The sequence below is a fragment of the Tasmannia lanceolata genome, unplaced genomic scaffold, assembly GCF_043159265.1.
Source record: "Tasmannia lanceolata isolate RefF3 unplaced genomic scaffold, GAP_Taslan_0.1 ptg000012l, whole genome shotgun sequence".
Classification (NCBI taxonomy): domain Eukaryota; kingdom Viridiplantae; phylum Streptophyta; class Magnoliopsida; order Canellales; family Winteraceae; genus Tasmannia; species Tasmannia lanceolata.
In genome coordinates this window covers 3,683,649-3,707,587 of record NW_027518689.1, presented here as the reverse complement: position 1 = coordinate 3,707,587, position 23,939 = coordinate 3,683,649, and the positions used below count along the sequence as shown (strand labels likewise).

The 23,939-nt window shown below is 39.2% G+C and overlaps 2 protein-coding genes and 1 pseudogene across 4 annotated transcripts in view; all 3 read right to left on the bottom strand.

The window, feature by feature from the left end:
• LOC143887555 (ARM repeat superfamily protein) overlaps positions 1-2,702 on the bottom strand; it is a 129,588-nt gene extending 126,886 nt beyond the window's left edge. The window contains 2 exon segments of the mRNA XM_077391643.1: positions 1,184-1,369; positions 2,307-2,702. Of these exon segments, the coding sequence (XP_077247758.1) occupies positions 1,184-1,369; positions 2,307-2,411 (291 nt within the window). The 5' untranslated portion in view covers positions 2,412-2,702.
• Positions 2,703-7,349: 4,647 nt separating this feature from the next.
• LOC143887554 (uncharacterized) lies at positions 7,350-15,497 on the bottom strand. Of its 2 annotated transcripts, XM_077391642.1 has the most exons (4): positions 14,547-15,497; positions 11,921-12,261; positions 7,914-8,276; positions 7,350-7,588 (listed from the first exon to the last, which is right to left on the bottom strand). In XM_077391642.1, the coding sequence occupies exons 1-3, from the start codon at positions 15,311-15,313 to the stop codon at positions 7,918-7,920; spliced, it is 1,467 nt and encodes a 488-aa protein (XP_077247757.1). In that variant the 5' UTR covers positions 15,314-15,497; the 3' UTR covers positions 7,350-7,588; positions 7,914-7,917. The 2 variants fall into 2 exon arrangements, with proteins under 2 accessions (XP_077247757.1, XP_077247756.1); XM_077391641.1 differs by lacking the exon at positions 7,350-7,588 and having other exon boundaries at positions 7,797-8,276; positions 14,547-15,496.
• Positions 15,498-20,060: 4,563 nt separating this feature from the next.
• Positions 20,061-23,939, bottom strand: part of LOC143888339 (protein SUPPRESSOR OF GENE SILENCING 3-like) — a 52,021-nt pseudogene continuing 48,142 nt past the window's right edge. Inside the window, exon 4 of the transcript XR_013254533.1 lies at positions 20,061-20,493. The product of XR_013254533.1 is annotated as a protein SUPPRESSOR OF GENE SILENCING 3-like (transcript). The remainder of the gene's footprint in view (positions 20,494-23,939) is intronic.

Genomic DNA, 23,939 nt, shown 5'->3' with positions numbered 1-23,939 from the left:
CATTCACAGCCAGCCCTCCTAAAAATGGAGTCGTTAGGTTTCACATTAAATAGGTGTTCGAGGGGTGCTTGTTGAAATATAACGAGTGAGGGCAATTGGTTGATAAGAAAACACGCATTTCATTGTTCTTTGTTCATGGATGAATTCGCCCATCAAGCAAAACTTGTCTCAATTATATGGCAGTGTTTATGCTCCACTGACTAATGTTATTGGTGGGTGTGGGGACAGGTGACATGGTGAGTTATCCCAATTGAAGAGAAAATTTTATTTAATATGTTATACTCCCCGCCCCACTTGGTTTGAATGTAATTGATTTTTGTGTCAAAGAGACATTCCACATTTGCTTTGAATTCGATACAAAAGAAAGAATAAATATCTCTTTTTTTTAAATGCAGAAAGAATAAATATATAATTTATTGACAAAAGAGAACAACCAAGTAAACTTGCTGAAGTGATGAATAAAACTAACAAAGTACCGACAACCAGATAAGGGCACCACGAGGAATGGGCCCCAAACATCAACTACAACAACAATAATAGAAACAATAGAGCGAGTCTAAGTGAGACAATTAATCGAACACCAAGAGAGCAATCACGCATGAGAATACATATTTACGTGGAAGTATACGCCTCAAATATGTCGCCGGCCCTAACAAGGGAAATATAAGAAAGATGGGAGACATACACGTAATCATTAAATGTTTTGGCTTATTGCGATTAGAAAAAAATGGGAGTCAACCATTGCTCAAACTTATAAGCTTAAAAATTATAATGATCTTACCATTTTTATGCAATTAAAAAAAGATGGGAGTCGACCACTGCTCAAGCTTATAAGCTTAAAAGTTATAATGATTTTACCATTTTTATACAACAAAGCAACTATACATTCAACCAACAGACACCTTACTATGTACTCCTGTTGCCAGCCTAAGATTAAAGAAATATCAAGTCACATTATTCAATAAAAAAAGATGAAGAAAAGGTTCTTACAAAATTCAATCAGTTACGTAAATTAAATGCCTGCTTCAAATACTCTATAGATGAAAATAATTGCATCGGCATCACTTACATCATAAGTATAAAGGATCGTAAGTAATATTTTCTAAGTATACTCATAATAATGCCAAATAAATAAACATCAAACACGAAGCTAAGGAAGACAAACTAAAATAAGGAAACTTACATCTTTCAGAGTCGAAAGGATTTCTTTAAAAGCTGATGGTGCAACAGCATCGTGAGATATGAGCTTTTGCAAACAGGAAAGACCGATAACACTGAGTTTCACTGTTTTGGCCTCACAAGCCATCAGAAATATACGCAGTATATCCTCATTATGTGCAATTTCGCTGGGATTTGACAACGAACGAAGCTGCATGATGACAACCACAAACACATGACTTCCCTTCTTGAATATCAATTTCATAGCCTAATCAATTTAGAAGGAGAGGCATCTATTTTAATACTCCTACTCTCACAAAGAAAACAGTGCCATGTCACTCATTCACTCAGCTTGGTTTCGATATTGTTACGACTCCAGTCCGACTATAAACAAATGTTTCGAATTCTGGGAAACATATCAGATGAAGCCTGAAAATTTCAACTAAACTTTTCGCGTAGAATGCAACACAATGAATTCATTTTTATTTACTCAAATGCCAGACGTTATTCTTACAGCGTAAAATTGCAACAAAATTCAAGAGGCAATTTCCTCCCATCCCGAAGAAACAATTATAAAGTTTAGTTCAGAAAATACATCTGAAACTTGATCCCCAAAACTTCACATGTATTTTTTTTTTATGGGTTTTGCTAACGAGTGCCCTTAACGAAACCTCAAAACATGGTTTCACACTTCTACACATGTTTTGACAAAGAAATCTAAAAACATGTGTAAAATTTCTTTCCCAATGAACCTTAACAAGTGCCCTAGCACTCACTAGCAAAACCCTTTTTTTTTTTAATTTAAAGAAATAAAATCTCTTGTCAAAAGCTACAGGTCACACTCATTCCATCTATTACTGAAAAATCCTTAATTAACCTAATCGCGCATTCCCGGTTCATCTACTACAAATCCTCTTAAACATTTAAGTTACCAACCCTAATTTCACTTCGATCAATCAAAATGAATCAAAGTATAAGCAATGCATGATCTCTTTTAATGCAATCTATACCTAATTTTAGTTAATTACTCAATTTCCCGCTTCAAAAGAAGCTTATCACTTCAATTTCAATCGAATCAAATGGAATTAGGGTAAATAATACAAATCAAATAGAATTCAAAGATCTGTTGCTGAATTAAAAAAAGTTACCTTCAAAATCGCGTGCTCGGCGCCGTCTTTGACAGCCGGGAACTTACGGCGCGCTTCGACGGATAGGGCGCGTAGATCGGATTCGAGAGCGGCCATGAAAGCCATTTTTTAGAAGCTTTGGGTTTTGGCTCTCTATGATTGATTGGCAAGGAATTATGATTTTAGCATCGAGTAGGAAGAAAATGTTGTGTGGAAATGGAGAAGAGATTTATTTTAAGATGGAGAAAATGGGGCTCGGAATGATAGACTTGAAATGGAAGAGAGATTCATTTTTTAGGAATTGGGGGAATATTTGTGTCGCGCTTTGGCACTATTTATATTGGGGAATGTTATTTTCCACTCCTCTGACGGATAAAAATCCCCCCCTTTGACGTAATTCGTTGAGTTTGGAAGGCAATGAAAAACGTTGAAGGGAGTGAATTTATCCTCAGGCGGTGAACCATTCTCACAGAAACCGTTACGGGGGGGGGTTTTATCCGTTAGGGGGGGGGGTATCATTACCCTTTATATTTTAGAGAGACAGACTAGCACGTACGAGGACGCATCTTCGTACGTGCGAAAGGGGAAAGCTGAAACGTTCTTCTCGGTAGAGTTGCAACGGGTCGGGCTCAACCCGATTTTGGCTCGTGTTGGGTTGGGAAAAGCCGACCCGACCTTTGTCGTCTACTTAGGTTATGTTTTTTCCTTGTATTTCTCAGTGGTCCTAGGGGAACCCGAACTCAACTCGAGTGGACCTGATTTGGAAAAAACAGGTAAGAATGGTTGGGTTAGGGTTGAGAGATTTAGAGGCGGATTGGGTTGGATTAGGACTGACCATCTTCGACTAGAGGCTCGGGGATGGGTCCGGGTTAGGGTTGAGGGAATGCTGTTGCAGGTTGGGCTAGGGTTGGACTCAACCTGGTCCAACCTGACGCGGCCCGAGTTGCACCCCTACTTCTAGTAGTGATTAGCACATGCTAGTTACACATCTTTTGAGCGTGGGAAAGGATAAAGACTCACTCTAAACCAGGGTGATAGTTCTTCAAGTAGTGACTAGCACGTGCGAGTCATGCGCAAAGCTTCGTACAAAATTGGAGCAGTCCTCATCTCGTCACATTGGTTTTTCGAATAATGTGACCCGTCCATCTGTGTGAAACTACACATGACTTATCAATGTCCCAATTGGCCTTGGATAACATTAATTTCTAATTGAGCATCCTTTTTATTCCATCCATATCTTGATTTAGTAATTACTTCAAGACCTAAACTTTTTGCTTCTACATCTTTACAATATTAAATCATTTAGGGTTTTGTTAACGAGTGCCCTAAGGGTGCTCGTACTCGTAATAAGGGCATTGGGAAAGGAATTTTACACATGTTTTGATAAAACTGACTCAAAACATTTGTAAAATTCTCAAACAATGTGAAAAATGATTGGAAAATTCCTTTCCCAATGCACCTTAACGAGTGCCGTTAACAAAGCCCAATCATTTATAGCAAAAATTATGCAAATTTTAGTGATGAAATTAGAGTTTTAAGACCCAAGTTACTTAAATTTGGGAAGGTTTGCTAGTTTACATAAAGAGCAAGGGCACCCTTACAAAAAACCAAGTACAATGGCGCCCCTATTAGTCCTCCTTAAAAAAGTGCATTTACTGTTCAATTTGTCTGCACCTGTTTCTCACATTTTTGTGCCTGTTATTAATGCACTTTGTTGGGTTTGAACAATGGGGGCGCCCTTGTAGCTGGTTTTTGTAAGGGCGCCCTTTTTTTATCAGTCTTCTTTCAAAAAAAAAAGGGGTTAAGATTAGATATTATTGAAATGTTTGTTGAAATTTTGTGATACTTTTATATGGAATTGCAAGACAATTTTATCATCATTAATCGATAATTTCTTCTGGGACGTGATATATCCGCCCCTTTTGATTTACTTGGGGCACCCAGCAGCAGTCTATCAGTGACTGCAGAGAGGCTGATGTACTTCACGTCAGAAAGATTCAATGGTTCTGATTGCCACGTACACTGCTGCTGGGTGTCCCAAGTAGTTAGAAGGGGCAGATATATCACTTCCCTTTCCTCTTTACTCCTTTGTGAATCATGTATATGATTGGTATCGTTTAATACCCTCTATGCCAGTTGGGATCTCTATTTTCAAGGTGAGAGGGCAGTTATCAATGTGAACTGACCAAATTATGCAAAGACAAGTCCATGAAATACTTAGTGCAGCGGTGATAGGAACAAAGACATGTCGAGAGAATTTTTGCCAATGTGATACTAAATTGTTCTGTTAAGGTTTTCTTGAGGATTGACTATTGAAAATTCTTAGCCCTGAGAGCATGTTTGGCAACCCTGAATTTTTTTTCCATGGAACATTGGATCACCAAAGCATTATGATATGGGTAAAATGTATGGGAGAGGGAGAGAATTGAGAGCAAATAAGTGAGGATATGGTGCCAAGTGGCTGAAAAAAAAAAGGAAAACAAAAACTCTATTTTGGCTAGAGTTTAACTTTTCCCTATTTGTTAGCCACTTCGCCGTCTCCTCACTCATGCCCTCTCAAGCCTCTCCCTTTCTCCCTCCAACCCTCTAAGTCCAACTCACACCATTTGATAAACTAATATTCCATTGAAAATGTGAAACGACTAATTACTCCAAAAGCTTAAGCTGCTAGAGTTGGTGTTATTTAGCCATTTATATTTCAACACTCTCCCTCACGTGTGGCCCCTCTTTTTTGGAATAGCCTACACGGGGCACGTGTGGTCCCTCTTTTGGGTTGGCTATTACATGTGAATTTTTAATATCAAGGACTTTTGAGCCCAGGACCTTTGCTATGATCTCATGTGTATAAGCGGTCTTATTCAACTTAGACCATTTAGCTTTGACACCAACTGTCAAGAGCCTTTTGTTTAAGCAGCCGACAAACTCGTGCGTGCCCCAACATATGCATATGCTAAGGCCAGCCTTTACCGGTACAAGGCCACCCAACACCCCTTTGATTGCAATGCACCTCTTGATATTTTGTACACAACCACCAAGCCTTTCATTAAGCTACCGAACTTAGCCATGTTGTGCCTAACTTTGAACCCACTCTCGTGATCAGCCTGCATCACGAGTCTATCAAGCACAAGCCCTTCAAGCCAAGTGCAAAGTCCATCCAGTGCGAGGCATGACTATGCCATGCACAAATCAACCAAGTCTTTCGACCCGGCAACTCAAGGCATAAACCTATGCCATGAACCAATCCACAGGATAGAAATCCCTCAAGGCAACTCCAACCATCTAGAAGCGAGGCCAGGTCCAGCCATGCTCTACTCCACTAAGCCCAAAGACTTGGTCGCTCACACCAGCGTATCAAGGGACCATTTGGAGAGTCGAAGCCCACTAAAGAATGAGGCATTGAACCACATCCCAATACGCCAAACATGTGTACACCACTCAAACATGACTAGAAAAAACTTTCATGACAACCAAACATGGCTTAAGGGATTGAGGGAACACATGGCACTAGGACACACACATTCAAAGCTTGTGTAAATATATATACATGCAAGGGATTGTGAAGTAATTCAATGATAGTACAGGCATATCTATACTTTTTTTTTCCAAAATATGTTGAATTATATGCACACTAATGTACACCAGTCTCTTTTTTTTTGTGATAATTATGTACACCATACATAGTCTTACACACAACATACTTAACTGAAGTAATTGTGATGAATGCCCATATTGGGACTCGTGTGATTTATTAATTGCTGGAATTGACCATGGTGTTCAAATAAATTTGAATTTAAAGCTCTGATTTCCATGTTCTATTGCCCATAATTGCGGCCAACGCCGACACCATTGTTAAGAGAAGATGAATTCAGCTTTTGTCTAAACAATACTGTTCGTGGCACTTAGATTTATGGATCATAGATCAAGATACTTCTTTCCAATGGGGTATGTAGAGCATTGCTGCGTTGTTTTCTTCTTTCTTCTCCAATTATGAACTAATTCCCAATGCTTGCAATAGGTTTATCTTACGCTACAAATAAAAGCTTTAGGAGAGAATCAACACTATTGTCAAACTACAACTCAGTTGCGACCCTCCACAAAATGTATAAACATTCTCAATATTATTTCATTTTTACTGTCATCTACTTTAAAGAACTTCCATTGCAACTGATATTTTTCATTAGGTTTGTCAAGCACCTAGCTTTCCTAGTAAATGTGTAACCCCATGATAGATCAAACTTGAGAATGAGAAAATAATAAACATTGTTCAGCAACCCCCACCCCCGGCCAAAAAAAGGGAAAAAAAAGATAGAAAGAAAGAAAACAAACTGTGTTTTTACAACTACCGGTCTTTGCCTAATTTCTGAATAGTTCTATTTTCTTTAGGGTGGTAATAAATCCACCCCCTTCTATGATGAATTCACCCACTATTTTTAAAAATTGATGATACAGCCCACACAATAGGATGATCCAGACCGTCCATTTGATGGGCCATAATATAAATAGGCTGTGCCCCAAAAATCATTTCCATAGGATGATCCCAACCGTCCAATCTATAGAAGTTTCCATAGTGTGAGTCCCTCCGATCTAAAGAGGGGCTCACATTATGTAAACTTCTATAGATCGGACGGTTGGGATCATCCAATGGAAATGATTTTTGGGGCACAACATATTTACATGGTTGCCCATCAAATGGAAAAATAGGAGGGGGGGGTTGTATTCATCATAGAAGGGGGTGAATTTATCACTGCCCTTTCTTTAAATTTAGGTGGTCTATTAACATTTTCACTACTAATGATACTGCGATTGGAACGTTGTGACAATTGAACCGAAGTCTCTCATCAATGTAAGCATATTGGAACAAGCCGAACATCACATTATCAGGAGATGAGCAGAAACAGTAAAATATATCTTCTATGTCTGGCTGGCCACGCCGCCACTTGAAGCCCATTTTTCATTGTAAACACTAGCATATATTGATGAAGTTCATTTGTATTTGAATAAGATTCTCTGAAACAAAGGAAACAGGTGAGCCTAAACTCAAATGATAACATGTTTTCATCTCTCTCTCTCCACTTGATAAACTAATATTCCATTGGAAAAAGCTTTGATGGCTCCCAAACATGGTCTTCATATTAGAGCCCAAGCCACGGGGAGGTATGACCAAAAGAGGCCTAAACTTATAAAGCAGAATTCAAAGGTGGTGGTCTAACCTCAATCGTGTATTCGTGTTGGAGTAGCCTTACAGTGAAATCAAGCTGTTCAGACTAGTCGAAAGTGGATGTCCTCAGAGGATGTTAGATCACCTCGACACAGACAACACGCAGACAGGATACCAAAATCAGTGCCACCATGGATAACAGAAAAGTTGGCAATCACCACCTCCAATTTATGAAATTCTATTCTAAGTTTCTACTTATCAAAGTAGAAAAGGTAAGAAAATTCAGATTTCCACCTAATGACAATTCTCCAATACCAATCAGGCAAATGAATGTTTTAGTTCACAACCTTCCAGAGAGTAAAAAAAATGAAAATTGCAAGAAGCTTCAATATATTATGCACAAGCATCCCGGAAGGCAAATCTAAAACATGGGCATAATGTTGAAACAAAAATATTACTCCAGATAGTACCTTGTTAGACTAAATCTGATGAATCAAATTCCCTTCTGCTCTTGATGGAGACGTTCAACTCGTTGAAATCAATCCTGTGTAGGTCTGATGCGGTCCCCAAATACCCGTAAAAGATTCTCTTCTTCTCACCCGTTTTCTCATCCACCTTGACTAGGTATGGATTGTTCTGATAATCTTTGCGTGACTGCAAAGCTTGTGCATGGGCCCAACCCCTGCGTCCATGGTTGTCCTTCTCGAAAAATTCTGCCAGGCACTCTGCCTCATTCAGTCCAGATTGATCGCTGGCAAATTTTACAATTGTAGTGCCCAAGTGCCCTTCCTCTCCATGCATCGACTCCGACTTGCCACCACTAAAACCAAGTTCTGAAAACCATTAAGCAGAAAGAAGAATGTTGTGAAGATAGATTCCGGTATCTAAGAAAGAAGAATATTGTGAAGAAGGATTCCGGTATTTAAGAAAGAAGAATCTTGTGAAGATGGTTTCTGGCTTATAAGGTCAAGGATTTAAATGCCGGTTTCGGGCCTTTCGGCCACTACCGAAACTGTAATTTTTCGGTTTCAAACGAAATTATGTAATATATATATATATATATATATATATATATATATATATATATATATATATGAGAAAACGGTTCCTACACATATGTGTAGTGCTATCTACACACTAGCTTAAAATACAGTGGGGGCCACCTTATTTGGGTGATCCAAACCATTCATTTTTAAGGCCCTCACATAGATAGGGTGTCCACAAAAAATCAGATCCATAGGATCATCCTAAGCATTCGAACTTTGGAGGCAAAAAATGAACTAATTTGTGAAGGTTTAAAGACATCCATTTTCCCTCCACAAATCGTAAGGTTGGGATGATCCTATGAATCTGATTTTTTGTAGACAACCTATCTATGTGAGGGCCTTTAAAATGGATGGCTTGGATCACCCAAACAATGTGGGCCCCCACTGTATTTTAAGCTAGTGTGTAAAGAACTCTCTACACATATGTGTAGGAACCGTTTTCTCTCTCTCTCTCTCTCTCTCTCTCTCTCTCTCTATATATATATATATATATATATATATATATATAATATTTCGGTTTTCATAAAATTTCCAGCATTTAAGTGGAAATTTCAGAAATTTCAGTAATTTCGGTGGAAATCTTTAAACTTCGGTTGAAATCTTTAACACGGGAAATTTTGTAAATAAGGGTGAAAAACAAAATTTCAAAATTTCGGGAAAATTTTGCTGAAATCATGTACTTTTCCGATTCCATGTAATTTTGGTGTTGGTCCAAACCAAAATTTCAGATTTCAGCCGAAATTTGAAACTATGTACAAGGAGTACACTGGCATGAACACTACCACCCACCATGGGGTTATAATTCTATAATACCTAAAGCATTGAAACACGAGAAACTGCCGCCCCAAGACATACTACCTGTCTAAGTTTCGCGTTTTCTTCCAATCCAACAGACGGGATGGAAATCTCTTGGGAGTTTCCTTCTCTATGAAATACAGGAACATCAGCAGGGAATTTAGCTGTAATAAACTCTGTTAATCTGCTCTTTCCATACCAGTTTCTGAACATACCTCAATCACACTGGAGACAAGAGCTCTTTATTGTCCCGGTCCTTTACGTTTTGAAAATTTGTGATTGGGGGTTTCAACAAGGAATTATGAGTAGGGAACGTTGGTTTACCATTTGAAAAAAAAACCAAAGAATTATGAGTGGTAAAATGAGATCTCTACAGCAGGCATTCGTCGTTGGAGGTTTCAGAAAGAATTCTGGGAGTGGTAAAATGAGGCATCTGCTGTAGGCAAAGAAAATTTTAAGTTTTTTAAGAAGCTAAAAGGACTTCAAGATTTTAAGTTTTCCAAGACTGGTGCTTTTTTTTTTGAATGGTTAGACTGGTGCTACATAGGTGGAAAAAAAAGGAAGAACTAGTAAGGCGCAGTGTTCTCTATGGGCAAAGATAAAGCTACCAGACCTGATGGCTTCTCTATGCTTTTTTATCAAAAAAACTAAGTGGGTGAAAGATTATCTTTGGAAGGTGGTTACTGAATTCAATAAGCAGTGTCTTTGGCAACGAGTTGAAAGCTACTTTGGTTAATTTCAGTGTAGGTTTGAAACTTCAGACGATTAGCTTGAGTGGAAGCATTTAAAAAGGTTGTTGCTGGGCATATAAGAAACGTGCTTGGAGAAAGATATCACCCTTCCAAGGGGCCTTTGTAGTTGTAGAAGGAAGGCAAATTTTGATGGGGTATTGATTGTGACTGGGAGAAAAACAGTAACCATTTGCAAGATTAGCATGGAAAAAGCATAAAACATGAGTTATGGAAGTTCGTGAATTAGATTATGGGAAGGATGGGGTTTGCTGATATGTGGAGGAAATGGGTGACTGCCGAATTATTTCTCTAGTTTGATAAATAGGAAGTAGTGGGTTTCTTCAAAGGGATGAAGGGGCTTAGGCCAGGAGATCCCCTCTCACCCCAATTCTCTTTAGAAGGTGAAGCTTTAAGCAAGATGCCAGTCAGGTCCAAGGAAAGTGTTTGATAGAAGGCCTTGCAACAGGGAGACTTATCACTGCCATTTCTCACCTCCTGTATCCGGACATTATACTGTTTCTTTTGTAGGGATTCTGAGCTTGAATCGAAAACCTTGGAACCGTTTTGTGGTGGTTTGAACTTGTTTCAAGTGCGAAAGTGGAGACAAACTAATCTCCCAACATATTTGATGTCCCTTTTCAAGATTCCAAAGGCAGATTCTAAGGAGACTAGAAGAATTTCTAGTGTGAGAGTACAGACGCAGGCAAGAGAATGAGGCACGTTGTTAAGTGGAAGAAGGTTTGCAAGCCTGGAGAGTCGGGGGTGCCTAACATATGTTTTGAAGAACGAAACCCTTTCTGGAAAATGACTTTGGAGGATGGGAGAAGAAAAAGATGCTTAATGGAAGATAATTATCGGGATATATGGTTGGATTTGGTCAAAGGGGAAAGGGAGGGAGTTAGATAATCTGTAAGTGTCGGCTCGGGGACATGGCGATGAATTATTAGTGTGAAGGATGTTTTCGTTCCCTTGGTTATGTCTACAGTTGAGCAGGGAGAGGGGATTAGGTTTTCCGTTTTCGAATGATCTTTGGTTGTGGGATGTCCAATTACACCATGCTTGCTTATCATATGTTCCAAGTTCCAACTCATCCCAAACTTGCTTATCATATACAACCAAAGTACAAATATTGTGTCATGAGACCAGATAAACGCACCCTCGAGGGATTAGGAAGCCTCAAAAACTTAATCACTAAGTTCAACCCAATAAGCATCAGGTGAAGCAGGCCTAAAATCGGCACTAAATAACTTAAATCATAAGCTAAACCACAATTTTAACAGAGGTAAATGGTTTCTGAACTCAAGCTCAAATAGGTTTTCTGAGCTAGAGCTTTTAAATAGGGTTGGTCCCTATGTTGTTTGGGTTATGTTAGATATTGATGCCATAGGACCTAACATAGATTGGGTGTCCCTAAGAAATCATCTCCATAGGATCATGGTAAGCGTTGATTTGTGGAGGTTTAAAATGGACGTCTAGAAAATGGTCCATTTTGTGCCTATACAGATCGAACGGTTAGGATGATTGTATAGAGATGGTTTTAGGAACAACCTATCTATGTCAGGTTCTATGGAATGAATGGGTTGGATGAGTCAAACAACATGGGAGATGCCCTATTTAAAAACTCTACCTCAGAAATTCTATCTGCTCAGATACCGCGCCCCCTTTTAACAATATAAAGCATTTGAAGCCGATATTAAAAAAGAAGCTTCCAAATGAATGCTGACCTAAAAGAAAGAAAAAGATTCCATGTGGAGACATCATTAAACTACCATAAGCAGCATGCTGAAAAGTTCAATGGACAAGGCAATAAGCAGGTTAGGAGTTCCACATAAGAGTCCTAATATCATCTAGCACAAATACCATTTAGCGCTAAAGAAAATAGGAAGGTGAGAGAACATATTATACCTTTGAGTTTATTATCCATCTCTGTGTTACCCATACCCTCCATGCGGCCATCTTTATTTCTTCCAAAATTGGTGTTGTGAATTACCACTATTGGTGGCCATATAATTAGATCCTCCCTATTCTTTGCTCCATCAGCGGCAGATAATGACTGGTATGATTTTGAATTGTCTGGTGCTTTCGCATAATTCCACCCCATTAGAACACACAAAGCCTTGTGGAAGCCAAGATGATCAGCACGTATGTCTGGATTCCGAAAATAGTAGGCATGCATGATAACACGATGCAAATCTGTAAAGTCTTTGGCAGCCCTGTAAATTTGTCTTTTGATATGCATGGAAGCCCTGTAATTTTTATACAAAAACTGCATCAATAACTAAAGAAAACCAGATAGCACTAAAATAATAAGGTAACATAATAACTGAATGCATATCAGCAAAGAATGAATAGCACTGACATAAATTATAAAGGAAACCCAGTATGATTTGTAGGAAGGGATTAGGCTTAGAGAACCAATTTAACTGCTGTCAGATAGAGAATCATGATGTTTCTAGCCTTATATCATGAGCAACTCAATTAACTGCTAAACAAAGCCTCTTTGAGCCGCTCAACTTGAAACATTTCATCATGAGATAAAGTGATAAACACCAACCAATTGCAAGGATGTCAATACATTCCAATAAAATTCAGAAAAGAACACTCTTTCCATTACAACTCACAACCTTCTTCAAGCTGACAAAAGCATAGAACTGGAGCATCTATTAGCTACTTATCTATGTATATATGACTTCTTATTTAAATGGGTGTCATGTATCAGTACCATGAAAAGATTAGGACTTCTCTACAACGGTACAACACAATAGCCGCAAACCAACAGATTTACATATAAACATGAGTTTATATGTTTGTATATAAAATCTACAGTAGACCCAAAACAATATACTACTCTAGTGATAAGCACCTCGGCTAGAAGAGCAGATCAGGACCATTACATTCAAACTATTGACATGTGTACTAAGGCACAGCTGAAGAGAATAGGCTATCATCAAACAAATGACAATTTTCCAATTGTTAGAAACTTTAAACTTTTTCTTCAAATTAAAAAACATCCTGTGACCAGTTATCTAACTGAGCTCGCATTGGATGTAGACATAAGCAAGCAATAGACGAATACAAGAAGAGGTGAGGAGTGACCAAAGGCCATAAACTAGCACATTAGAAGGAGAAAAATATATACAGATGCATCACCCACAACTAATTTATAAACTAGTTTTCTATCCAAGTCGGAGGGCAAAAAAAAAAAGAATAAAAAAAATAACTAAATAACAGGCATATAATGATTCATGCTTGAAAAAACAGTGTTTCAAATTAATACATAAAACTGATGGTGAGGCCGACTTATGGTTAGGCATAATATTCAAATGAATATCCGCACTACCTGATCCAAAACTTGTTTTGAAGATATCTTCCAAACATATAATGACTATATAAAAGGGATTCACAAGATTTTATTGTTTTAAGCCTCAAACATGTCTCTAAGTTCAGTGACAAGACTAGTGACAAGACTGAGGCAAAAATTATGCTGACACCAGAAGAGGGGCCACAATAGTCCATTTGATTTAAAATTTATAAGGCTGGTTGTTTTGAATCATCATGAGTACCATTAATTTTCTAAAACTTTTAGATATTTCTAGATGGCTTTCCTAACTAGTCCAAGTGTGGGACAGAGAGTATCTACTTTCACCAGGTTTTCTAGTTTGAACTGATTAGGAACTAGCCTATGGGTTCTGGAAACCTGCATGGGGTTGGGTTTGATCTAAAGTTAGGAAGAAGTTATAATTAGCAGTCTCAGAATGGGTCTGTGTAAAAATCTTGTGGAATGGAAGGCCACATTGAATACTAATTAAAAGCTTATGAAAATTGAAATTTCATGTCCTTTTCATTTGAGAGGCTGTAGGAGCAGCTCCAATGGTACTTACATAAAAATCTTTTCCAATTTACGTGTGTTTTTGCTGAGATTATTTCCCTATTCCATCTTATGCTGCATCATATGGTAAGATGAAGATGAAGAAGAACCCTATTTGTCTTACCCAATTGATATATCTTCAAAGAACCCTTCCAGAACCCACCAAAACTCCTATTCTCTAAAACCAAAACCATCACTAAATACCCAACAGAAGATATCATCTCCTATGCCATCCTCAAGATCTTGCATTCTTATAGGTAAGTAGCTAAGAACCTCAACCTTCCTATCGAGATTGTGCGCATTATACAGGACCCTGACAGACTAATGTGCGAAACATACACGCGGGTCTTAGGCACACTGACAAACCACAAAAATCTCGTCTTCTTTCTTGTGTGATTTTGTTACCTAAGGACGAACATGTGTCATAAACACATCACACACATTCATTAATATAATTACCCATTCATGTCATGAAATAAATCTTCTTCTCACATTCTCTTTTGTCGTATGCTGCAAATTGTGTTTTGATCCTTATTCGAAAAGGTATTTCTCAATTTTTCTACAAAGATCATAATTTAAGAAGACAAAAAAAAAAAAAAAAAAAAAAAAAAACCAAATCAATGGCAATCAGAGATAAGTATATTGAGCCTAATGTTATCATACTTTCCACAAGGAAGACATCTGATAGGCCCCCCATGCTTCCCATTCTCCAAATAATTCTTCCGCTGAACAGCATTCTCGTTGATCAATTTCGAATACAAAAGAAACGCCCTTTTCAGGTCGATAGGATTCACGTCCGAATTCTTCGTTTTCAGATCCTCCTCCGAATTATTCATTTTCAAATCCTCCTCTTCCTCCTCCTCACTGTCTCCAGGCAAACCATGCATAACACCCCTCCGACAATCCAATATCTCCCTACCCAATGAGTCACTAGCCCCCACCATGAAATCGGGCCCACCATTAGGGTTCTTAGTGTTTTTAGGGTTCCTATACTGTTGCCGAGTAAAACCATCTCTCCCACCCCTTCCCTCATCATCACTGTACTTTCTCTTCAGGGAGCTTTCCAGCATGGGTGGGCCCCGCCCATCAAACCCTAAGGAACTCAAGTGGAATTGGTTTTCAAACCCTAACCCTAACCCTAGATGTGGATGTGAGTAATTGGGCGGGAGGGCGAAGTAAGATCGGACGGTGCCGTCAGCCAAGACGATGTTGCGTCGATCGAACATGTGGATGCCATTGGAAGGGAGAATGCCAGAGGAATGAGGGAATGGTAAGGGAAGGATTGGGTCGGAAAGGGAATTGGGAATGGGTTTGTTGATTGGGGGTTTAAAATCGCTGCCGGGAATGCGATTCCCGACTGGGTTTCCCGATTCCCGACTGGGTTTCTGGTGAGAAGAAGAGGGTTTGTGGGAAGAGCCCTTTCCGCTCATTTTTTTGGTTCTTCAGGCCATGGTTTTTAGAGAAGAATGAAGAGCACTTCTCTTTGGAATTTACTAGTTTTTACATGGTTTAAGACCCTCGTCACAATGTGAATAGGTTGTGCCCAAAAAATCAATTTCATAGGATGATCTTACTAGACCTTCATTCTACAGAGAAGAACTGTGGAAATCTCTCTAGATGGGAGGGTTGGGATCATTCTATGAAAATGAATTTTGGGGCACAAGCTATTCAGGTTCTGGCCTATCAAATGGACGGTTTGGATCATCCTGTGGTGTAAATAGGTTATGCCCAAAAAATTATTTTCATAGGATGATCTTACTAGCCCATTCATTCTATAGAAGAATTGTGGAAACATCTCTAGATGGGAGGGTTGGGATCATTCTATGAAAATGAATTTTGGGGCACAAGCTACTTAGGTTCTGGCCTATCAAATGGACGGTTTGGATCATCCTGTGGTGTAAGCTCATAAGGCCTTACAATGGAGTAACAAGGCAAGGACCTTACTGTTATACTAGTATTCTAGGCCCATGTTATGCATGGATGTAAACTGATGGGCCCCACGACATTCTAACATTGAGGAGTAAAATGTTTGGCCCCAATGACAGAGATGGTGGAACCCACGTCATCAATAACTTTATCGGTAAAACGGTGGCCTCCACACTATGCATGGTTTGTTTAGAGATGGTGGTTCCACGCATCAAAACAAGTGTAAAATGGCAGGTATCATTCCATAAAAAAAAAATGAGGTGTAGGATGGTGGGGCCTACTCATGCTACGCATGGTTATAAAATGTTGGGCCCCACTCCATCACAGCATGAGGTGTAAAATAGTGGCCTACCTTATGAAGTCAAGTGTAAAATGGTGGCCCCTTCCCTATAAAAAAAAAAAACATGAGGGATATAAAGAAAAGGGCTTTCCAATAAGTTTTTTTCTGGGAAAGAAAGCGAATGAGAATTGTATGATTAGCATATAAAAATCGAGGGAAATGATAAATGCGCCCTTCTCATCACTTCGGACACCCAACTGCAGTGTAAGTGGTAATCAAATCCATTGAATCCTTCTGACGTGAAGTAAGTACATCAGCTCCTCTGCAGTCATAGACACACTACTGCTGGGTGTCCCTCGTGATTAAAAGGGGCGCATTTATCATTTTCCAAAATCGATAGATAGATAGATAGATATAGATAAAGGAGGCACAGACATCTTATATTGGGCCCTACCGGTTGTTGATCAAGACAGTCCATCTAGTAGGCTCTATGTTAGATAAAGGATCACAAATAGCCCAAAAACCCTGCTAATTATACAATCGTGATTAAAAATAAATAGAAGCAAATAAAAACTCCAAAAATGAGATCCTCATTACCCCAAAAAACATGAAAATCGCTCAACAGTCGAGTGGCTATTCTCATTATCCTGTTCCCTCCGGAGAATGAGAAGCCTTATTGAACTCGCATTTAGGGCCTGTTTGGTAACCATTACTAGAATGCATCAGCTGGATTTTCAAAGTATTCTAAAAACCGAATTCTTCCCTGAAATATCATTAATAGAGTTTTATTTTTCTTAATCGGGATTTTGTGGAGCGACAATTTTTCACTTCGGAAAATCAGGTTGAGGGGTACCAGCTAAACAAGGGGAGGGTAGAAAGCAAAAGGTTATGTGATTTACGTCTAAAAATTAACAAAGTAATAAAAATGAAAGAACTTATGATATTTTTAGGGAAATGATTTCAGCACAACCATGTTTTGATAAATGTGTGCTCCTAGCTTGTCGTTTAGTATTGAATTGGCTTGTAAGTGCTTTTTGAGAATCGTAATAACCTTTGGAAAATGATAATCCCTCCCCCCCCCACCCAACCCAAAACGGATAAACATTTCTGTGAGTAAGGGTGTCAATTTTGGCTCGGGCTCGGAAGCTCGTTCGAGCTCGGCTCGAATCCTTAACGCCCGATTTAGGCCAGGCTCGGCTCGTTAAGAATTTAAAAAATATATATATATATACACACACACACACTAAAAGGGTTGTCCAGGGAGTGAAAGGGGGAGGCAAAATATGTCACTTCATTTTAGGAACCCCATTTGTTACTTGGACCACCCCCCATAGTGTAAAAAAGGTAGTCAAATTACACTATATAGGGCTGTCCAGGGAAGATGAGGGGTGTGAACTTAATATAACCCAAGCTCGGTAAGGCTCGCGAGCTTGCAGAGCCTGACCGAGCCGAGCTTTTGAGCTTAACGAGCCGAGCCGAGCCTGGCCAAGCTCGGCTCGTTTACACCCCTATCTGTGAGGATGGTGCGGTGCACTGCACCCACTGGGGGGTGGATTGTCATTACCCTAACCTTTTTACATCTCTTTAAATACTAAAAAGACAAGCTAGATGCACGCATGTGTTTGACATGTTTGTGCTGAAATCATTTCCCTAATTTTTTTAAGGGATTTGCTTGGTTCCATCGCAAAAGGCATTTCGCAGAACGTCTGCTGCATGAGAGAGCAGCCACTGTGAAATCCCTTTTGTGAAGGACCCTAGCAAATCCCTATTTTTAATATTAACTATCTTGGAATTTTAGTTATTTGAGATATTTTTTTTATTAGCTGTCCTGTAATTTTATAAGCTAGTCATAGTTAAAAATGAAGAAAATATGAAGCATCATATAAGTATTGTGATTCATTATGGTATACAAAATGCGCCAACAAGAGACCTACATTTGATTGATTCGATCTACATATATCAAAATCTATTCTTTTTGTCATAGTCCAACATCATTCTGTTATCATTCCAAAAGAAAACATCATTCTACTAAAAAAAAAACAGAAAAATTGATTCTTAAATATGAGTTTGGAGCACTCAAGAAAATGCATTTTGATTTTTGATTCCAGAATGAGAATCAAGAGAAAAGTTGCCGCAACTTAGCTGCTGTTCGGCAACCAATTTCTACAACACTTTTGGGTCTCTTTTCTGCTCGTAGAACATGAAATTTTTTTGAAAAGAATGACTCGAGCCATGCTTCTCCAGATCATGCGGAAATAGTGAGCCGCAAAATGACTTTTTTGTGAAATTGCCTGGACAATACGCTTACAACTATTATTTGCAAGGGAGAAAATTTCATCATCTCGGATCATCGAAAATTTCTCCCCACTGTTTATGATAATGCAATGGCAAGAAAAATTGGAGATTACATCTATTAACTAGATTCAATTTGCAAGGTACTGTGCGTTCTCTGTTTTCTAGAGATTTTTAATCTGTTTTATGGGATAACAGAGTGTGGAAAATCCTGTTTAGGTCTGATAATCACTATTTAAACATACTTTCATGCAGGGAAGTCCTGACTTATATTATTTTGCATTTTTCTTTACTGTCAAGAATCCATCAATTTATTCAAAAATTTGCCTACAGTTTATTTCCGAATCAATACTACTTCCTGACTCATATGAAGGGCTGTTATATATATATGTATGCAAAATAAAATGTGTGTGTATTCAATAAGAGCCCAATGAAAAAGTATAAAAAGAGAGTATACAAACCACCACTCCACCCCATCTATTAATAGACAGGATTTGAAGGAGCTTTGAGCCAGGCGTAAGAAGGAAGGGGTTGCGGCGGGCGGCGGTGGAGGTAGGTCGTGGTGCCAAAGCAGAGTAAGGTGGATGGAAGGTATCTTCAGAACAAAAATGGGTCTCTTTGGTTGCACATTTTCTGGGGTTTACTAAGGGGCTGTTTGGATATGCAGATTTTAGAATCCGGGATTTCTTCAAAATTGTAGATGAAGGACGAGAAGAAGCGGACCAGCCGTCGTTTTCTGATTCTCGCCGATCTTTCTGTCAGCAAGATAGTAGCAGATCATCCCATGTTTTCAGGTTTTAGAAATCTCAGGATGCAGGAGAGATTTCTAAAACCTGGATTTCTTACTTAAAATCCAAGAAACGCTGTCCGGACAGCAGACAACAGCTTGATCATGAACCCTCTTTTACACTGTTTTCAAACTAAAACCTGGATTCTAAAATCTGCGTATCCAAACGGCTCCTAAGAGAAAAGAGAATAAGCGGACCAGCCGTCGCTTTTGACTCGTTTTTTACTTCTCGCCCTTCCTTCCTGACGCACGAGAGTAGCAGATCCTCCCATATTTCCAGGTTTTAGAAATCTCAGGATGCAGGAGAGATTTTTAAAACCTGAATTTCTCACTTAAAATCCAAGAAACGCTGTCAGGACAGCATATAGCAGCTTGATCATGAACCCTCTCTTACACTGTTTTCAAACTAAAAACATGGATTCTAAAATCCGCACATCCAAACGGCCCCAAGTGTTATGGTTGGTTTTGTTCTGCCACGCCATCTACCAGTGTTGTTCTGTTGATTGTTTTGATAACAACTACTAGGAGACTACTTGCCTTGTCTCTTACTTGTCTGCCCATGTAGCATGACTTGTGTCCCCCCACCAAACAACTTGGAAAATGATTTTTTTTTTTTTTTTTTGCCAGGAGTCCTGGAATTTAGCGTCCTTCTCTCTCTCTCTCTCTCTCTCTCTCTACATTGGTAGTACACCCCTACAGCCCCTTATTTTGGTAATGACATTGCATCAGGAAACTACTTCAGTCAACAACCACACAACGTACTACGACTCTACGACGAGACTACTTTACTGCTATCAAACATGTTGACTACTTCAGTTCTAACTCTAATTCATCACTATCCTGCTAGATAGGGATGGAGCTAGGAATTTGCCCAAGGGTGGGCAAACAAAGGTTGCTGCATAATAATCAATTAATTTTTATAAATTACAAAAACTAAAAGAAGACAAACTGTAAGATAAGATTTTTTGTCTGCATTTCCTTTTCTCTTTTTTTCTTCTACTAATAAGAAATACAAAAGAACTTTTCCTGTGTTCACCTACCTAGATGAAACAATATTTCTCAACCCATAAGAGCAATGACTTTTTTGTTCTATTCTTAAATCCAATTTTTGTTGTTCTATTCTTACATCCAATCCCTGATGAGATGTGGTACGAGGAAAATCAACTTACAGGAACAGGTGCCCGCGGGTAAAAGTTCACCGGGTCACCCAGTCAACCCGGAACCGCTGGAAGTATTATCAGAGATACAGGAAAGAAACAGTAAGAAGTAAATATCCGAGCCTAAGGCGCCATTCTGGAGTTTACCATCTGGAATTCTACTCAAACCTGCTAGCAAAATCAAGTTAATGAACTAGTCAGAGAAGGAGAAAAGTCGTCTATTGAACAGGGAAGAACAAATAAATGGAGTGGCATTTTCATCAACCCATCTGCACAAGCATCCCATGGTCAACTTAAGTTCGTACCACCTTCAGAGGATGAAGAAGCAAACAAAAAAAATCGTTTTCGAGCATGACGAGTTTCAAGAAGCTGAAGACAAATTGGCTAATTGCCTCATAGGATACTTCTTGGGGAGATGACCATAATTTTTTTTTTTAAAAAATGACAGCTGTATTAATATTCATACGAAAGTTACATAGAGGAGGAACCAGGAGTCCCCCTAAAAACTTCATCGTATGATGGCCTTGGAGATAACTCTGGAGCCCTGAAAAAAAATAATTCCAGAAGCTATTCCCCCTTTCCCATTCCCTTTACACCCACCGTTCCCAAACAGAAATTCCAATTTTACGATCTTCCTAGAAGATCATTCCTAAAAAACCTTGATTAATCTACCAAAAAGAAACCTTTGCGATCTCCACCGAAGATCTTGAAACAAAATAGAACATCCCTCCACCATGTTAGATCTTCCTCGAAGATCTTGATGACAACCTACCAGGATCATAACTCAAAAAATCCCATGAACAAAACCCCTATAAACTCCCCTTTAAGAGGAACACTTTCCCAACTCCCTCAAAAGAGACTCAATTTCAAAGTCCAGCACATTTTCATTTGATATGAAGACAAGAGGATCCACGGGGTCCAATTCCTTGATTCTGGGTACCTTCTTTCCCTCCTCAGTGTTCTGATGGGCCTCCTCCTTAAACAGCTTCCACTGTCTTTTGAGGAAGTCCTTGATAATTTCCTTAGGAGTCGGATCATCCCTAGAAGCACTCTCTTCATCGTAAGCCATCACCTTCATCCTGCAAAGAACCTCCTCCAGATCCAAGAGGTCCATGGACAGTTTCCTTTTCCGACTCAAGGAAGAGGAGGGGAGGGAAGATATATCATCCTGCTCCATTTCTAGAATGATAGAAAAGACGAGAACTTCTCTCTTTTAAATCCCCTAGGTGAACCCAAGAGACACCTTTTTAAGAGGAAAACTACCAATGATGTCCAATAGCCATTCCCCGCTTCTTCCACAGATGCGTGTGAAACAAGTTTCCCACCCTTGGATTGTAAAATATTTATGAGACCAGACTTATTTCGATTGTTTCTGACAGATCTCTAAGAAATACCGAGACTTTCTATGACACCTTTAATGTTTCAAGATATCTGTTCATGATTAACGTCCCATTCGAGGAAACCGCCGACTCCACGCTGCCATTTTCCATCCAATATCACTTCAAACAGACCTTACTTATTCGGGGACGCCTTTTCTCCCTTATCCCCACCTCCTACGATAAGGAGACCCTCCAAGTGTCCGTTGATCCTTTCATTTTAGCACTAATATTAATGCTATGAAACTCAATTTCACCTATTATTCCCCCAATCCCAAAAAACTTCCTTCCATTCAGCTTCATTGGGGCAGAAGCTAGAGAAGCCTTAATGACATCTAATCACCCAAGGGCGACACATGCCCTGGAAATAGATTGGGGAAAGTTCGGTTTTTTTGAAACCCACTCAACCATTCTTATCTTCGAATGACTTCCTCGAGGTGGCTTTATAATCTAGTCCGGTTTGCTTTTGGTTGCTTTTTCAGAGGAACTCCTCCCAAATTGGTCCTCTGATAGAACTTGACCGACCCTCTGCTTCCTCAGAGAGCAAAAATTAGGATTCCGAACATTGAAGGTCATTCCAAAAGGACGCAACCCAGAGGTCCTAATTTTGAGGATGCCCAGGATCTTTTTTGAATTCGGTCTCAATCCAGCAGGATCCTTAGATTTAGCTGATCTCTTTCGCTTTGATCCTTGATCAAGAGATGGTCCCACCCATAGTTACCAAGGTGGGAAACGAATTCGAGAAACGAAACGTGAAACGGAAATGGGAAACGCATGAAAAAAATTATAAGGGAAACGAGAAACGAGAAAACGATAGAAAATTGTATGAGAACCGTCTTAGGATACACAATAGAAGCGTTTCATAAGCGATAGAAAAAACACAGATGAAACACAAGGAAAACACGAAATATGCGGTTTTGTAGATTTAAATTTTGTTAATTTCAAATTTATATTTGAATTTTTCTTATTTTTATTTTCATTACAATATATGCTATTATTTTCTTTTTTAATATCTTTTCCACATTTTTTGACGTGTTTTTTTCCAAAATAATTTTCGTAAGTTCCACACATGTTTCCTACACGTTTCACATGCGTTTTCTACGAGTGTTGCATACGTTTATCACACGTTTCACACATGATTTACATAAGTTTCTCATATGTTTCCTATTGTGTTTCGGAAACATTTCTCCAATTATTTTTATCATAATTCGGAAACGTTTCCGAAAGGCGTTTCCCACGTTTTATGGGAAACTAGTTTCTCACCTGCGAGAAATACGTTTTAGGGGAAATGGATTTCCCACCTGTCAAGGAGTTTCCATCAACTATGGTCCCACCTGCCCAAAAGCCTCTAAAGCCCCTTTTTTTTGTTTTTAAAAGTACACTAGGCCGATCCGTTGAAAGACGACCATGCTTCATCACTCTAAAAGAAAACCTACATAGGAAGTGGCAGCTCAAAGGAGGCTTTTTCCTCTTCAAGTTCAGAAACTCGGAGGACTGCAACCACATTCTAGAAGCAAACGCATACAGTTACGGAGGGAGAGCTCTCAACCTCAGGAGATGGACCACTGATATCACCCTGGAAAAGCTTTAGACACACAGCAGTCCCAGTATCAATCAGGTTCCCTGGACTCCACCTAAATTTTGGACTCTCAATGGTCTGAGCAAAATCTCAAGCGCGATTGGAAAACCTCTGTACATGGATTCTCCCAATGGTCTAAGCAAAATCTCAAGCGTGATTGGAAAACCTCTGTACATGGATTCTCAGACAGCTGGAACACGTCGTCTCATTTAAGCTAGGGTGTGTGTGGAAGTAGAAAGTGGGAGAAATCTGCCTGAATCCATTGAAATCTCAACTACAGCAGTAATTGATCAAAAGGTCGAATATGATTCGAAACCAACCTCATGCAGTTTGTGCAAAGACTTCAGCCACTTGACAGAGGCTTGTCACAGAGGGATGCTAAGGGAACAAATGAGAGCCCAAAATGGAATGGAGGCCGGTCAAGCAGAGTAACTTTGAGATTGAAGGAATTCATCAAACAAGAGAAATTATCAAAGGAAAAGAGCTGAATAGGCATCGGGAACATATCAATAGCAAGAACCAAAGCAACAGATTTGCCCTTTTGGACATTGATGAGGAAGCAAAATCAAACAACTCTAGTGATAAGGACAAAGGAACGACTCCCCCCATTTCTCGGGATTCCGATGACTACAACTCTACAGGAGATAGTAGCCTGGACG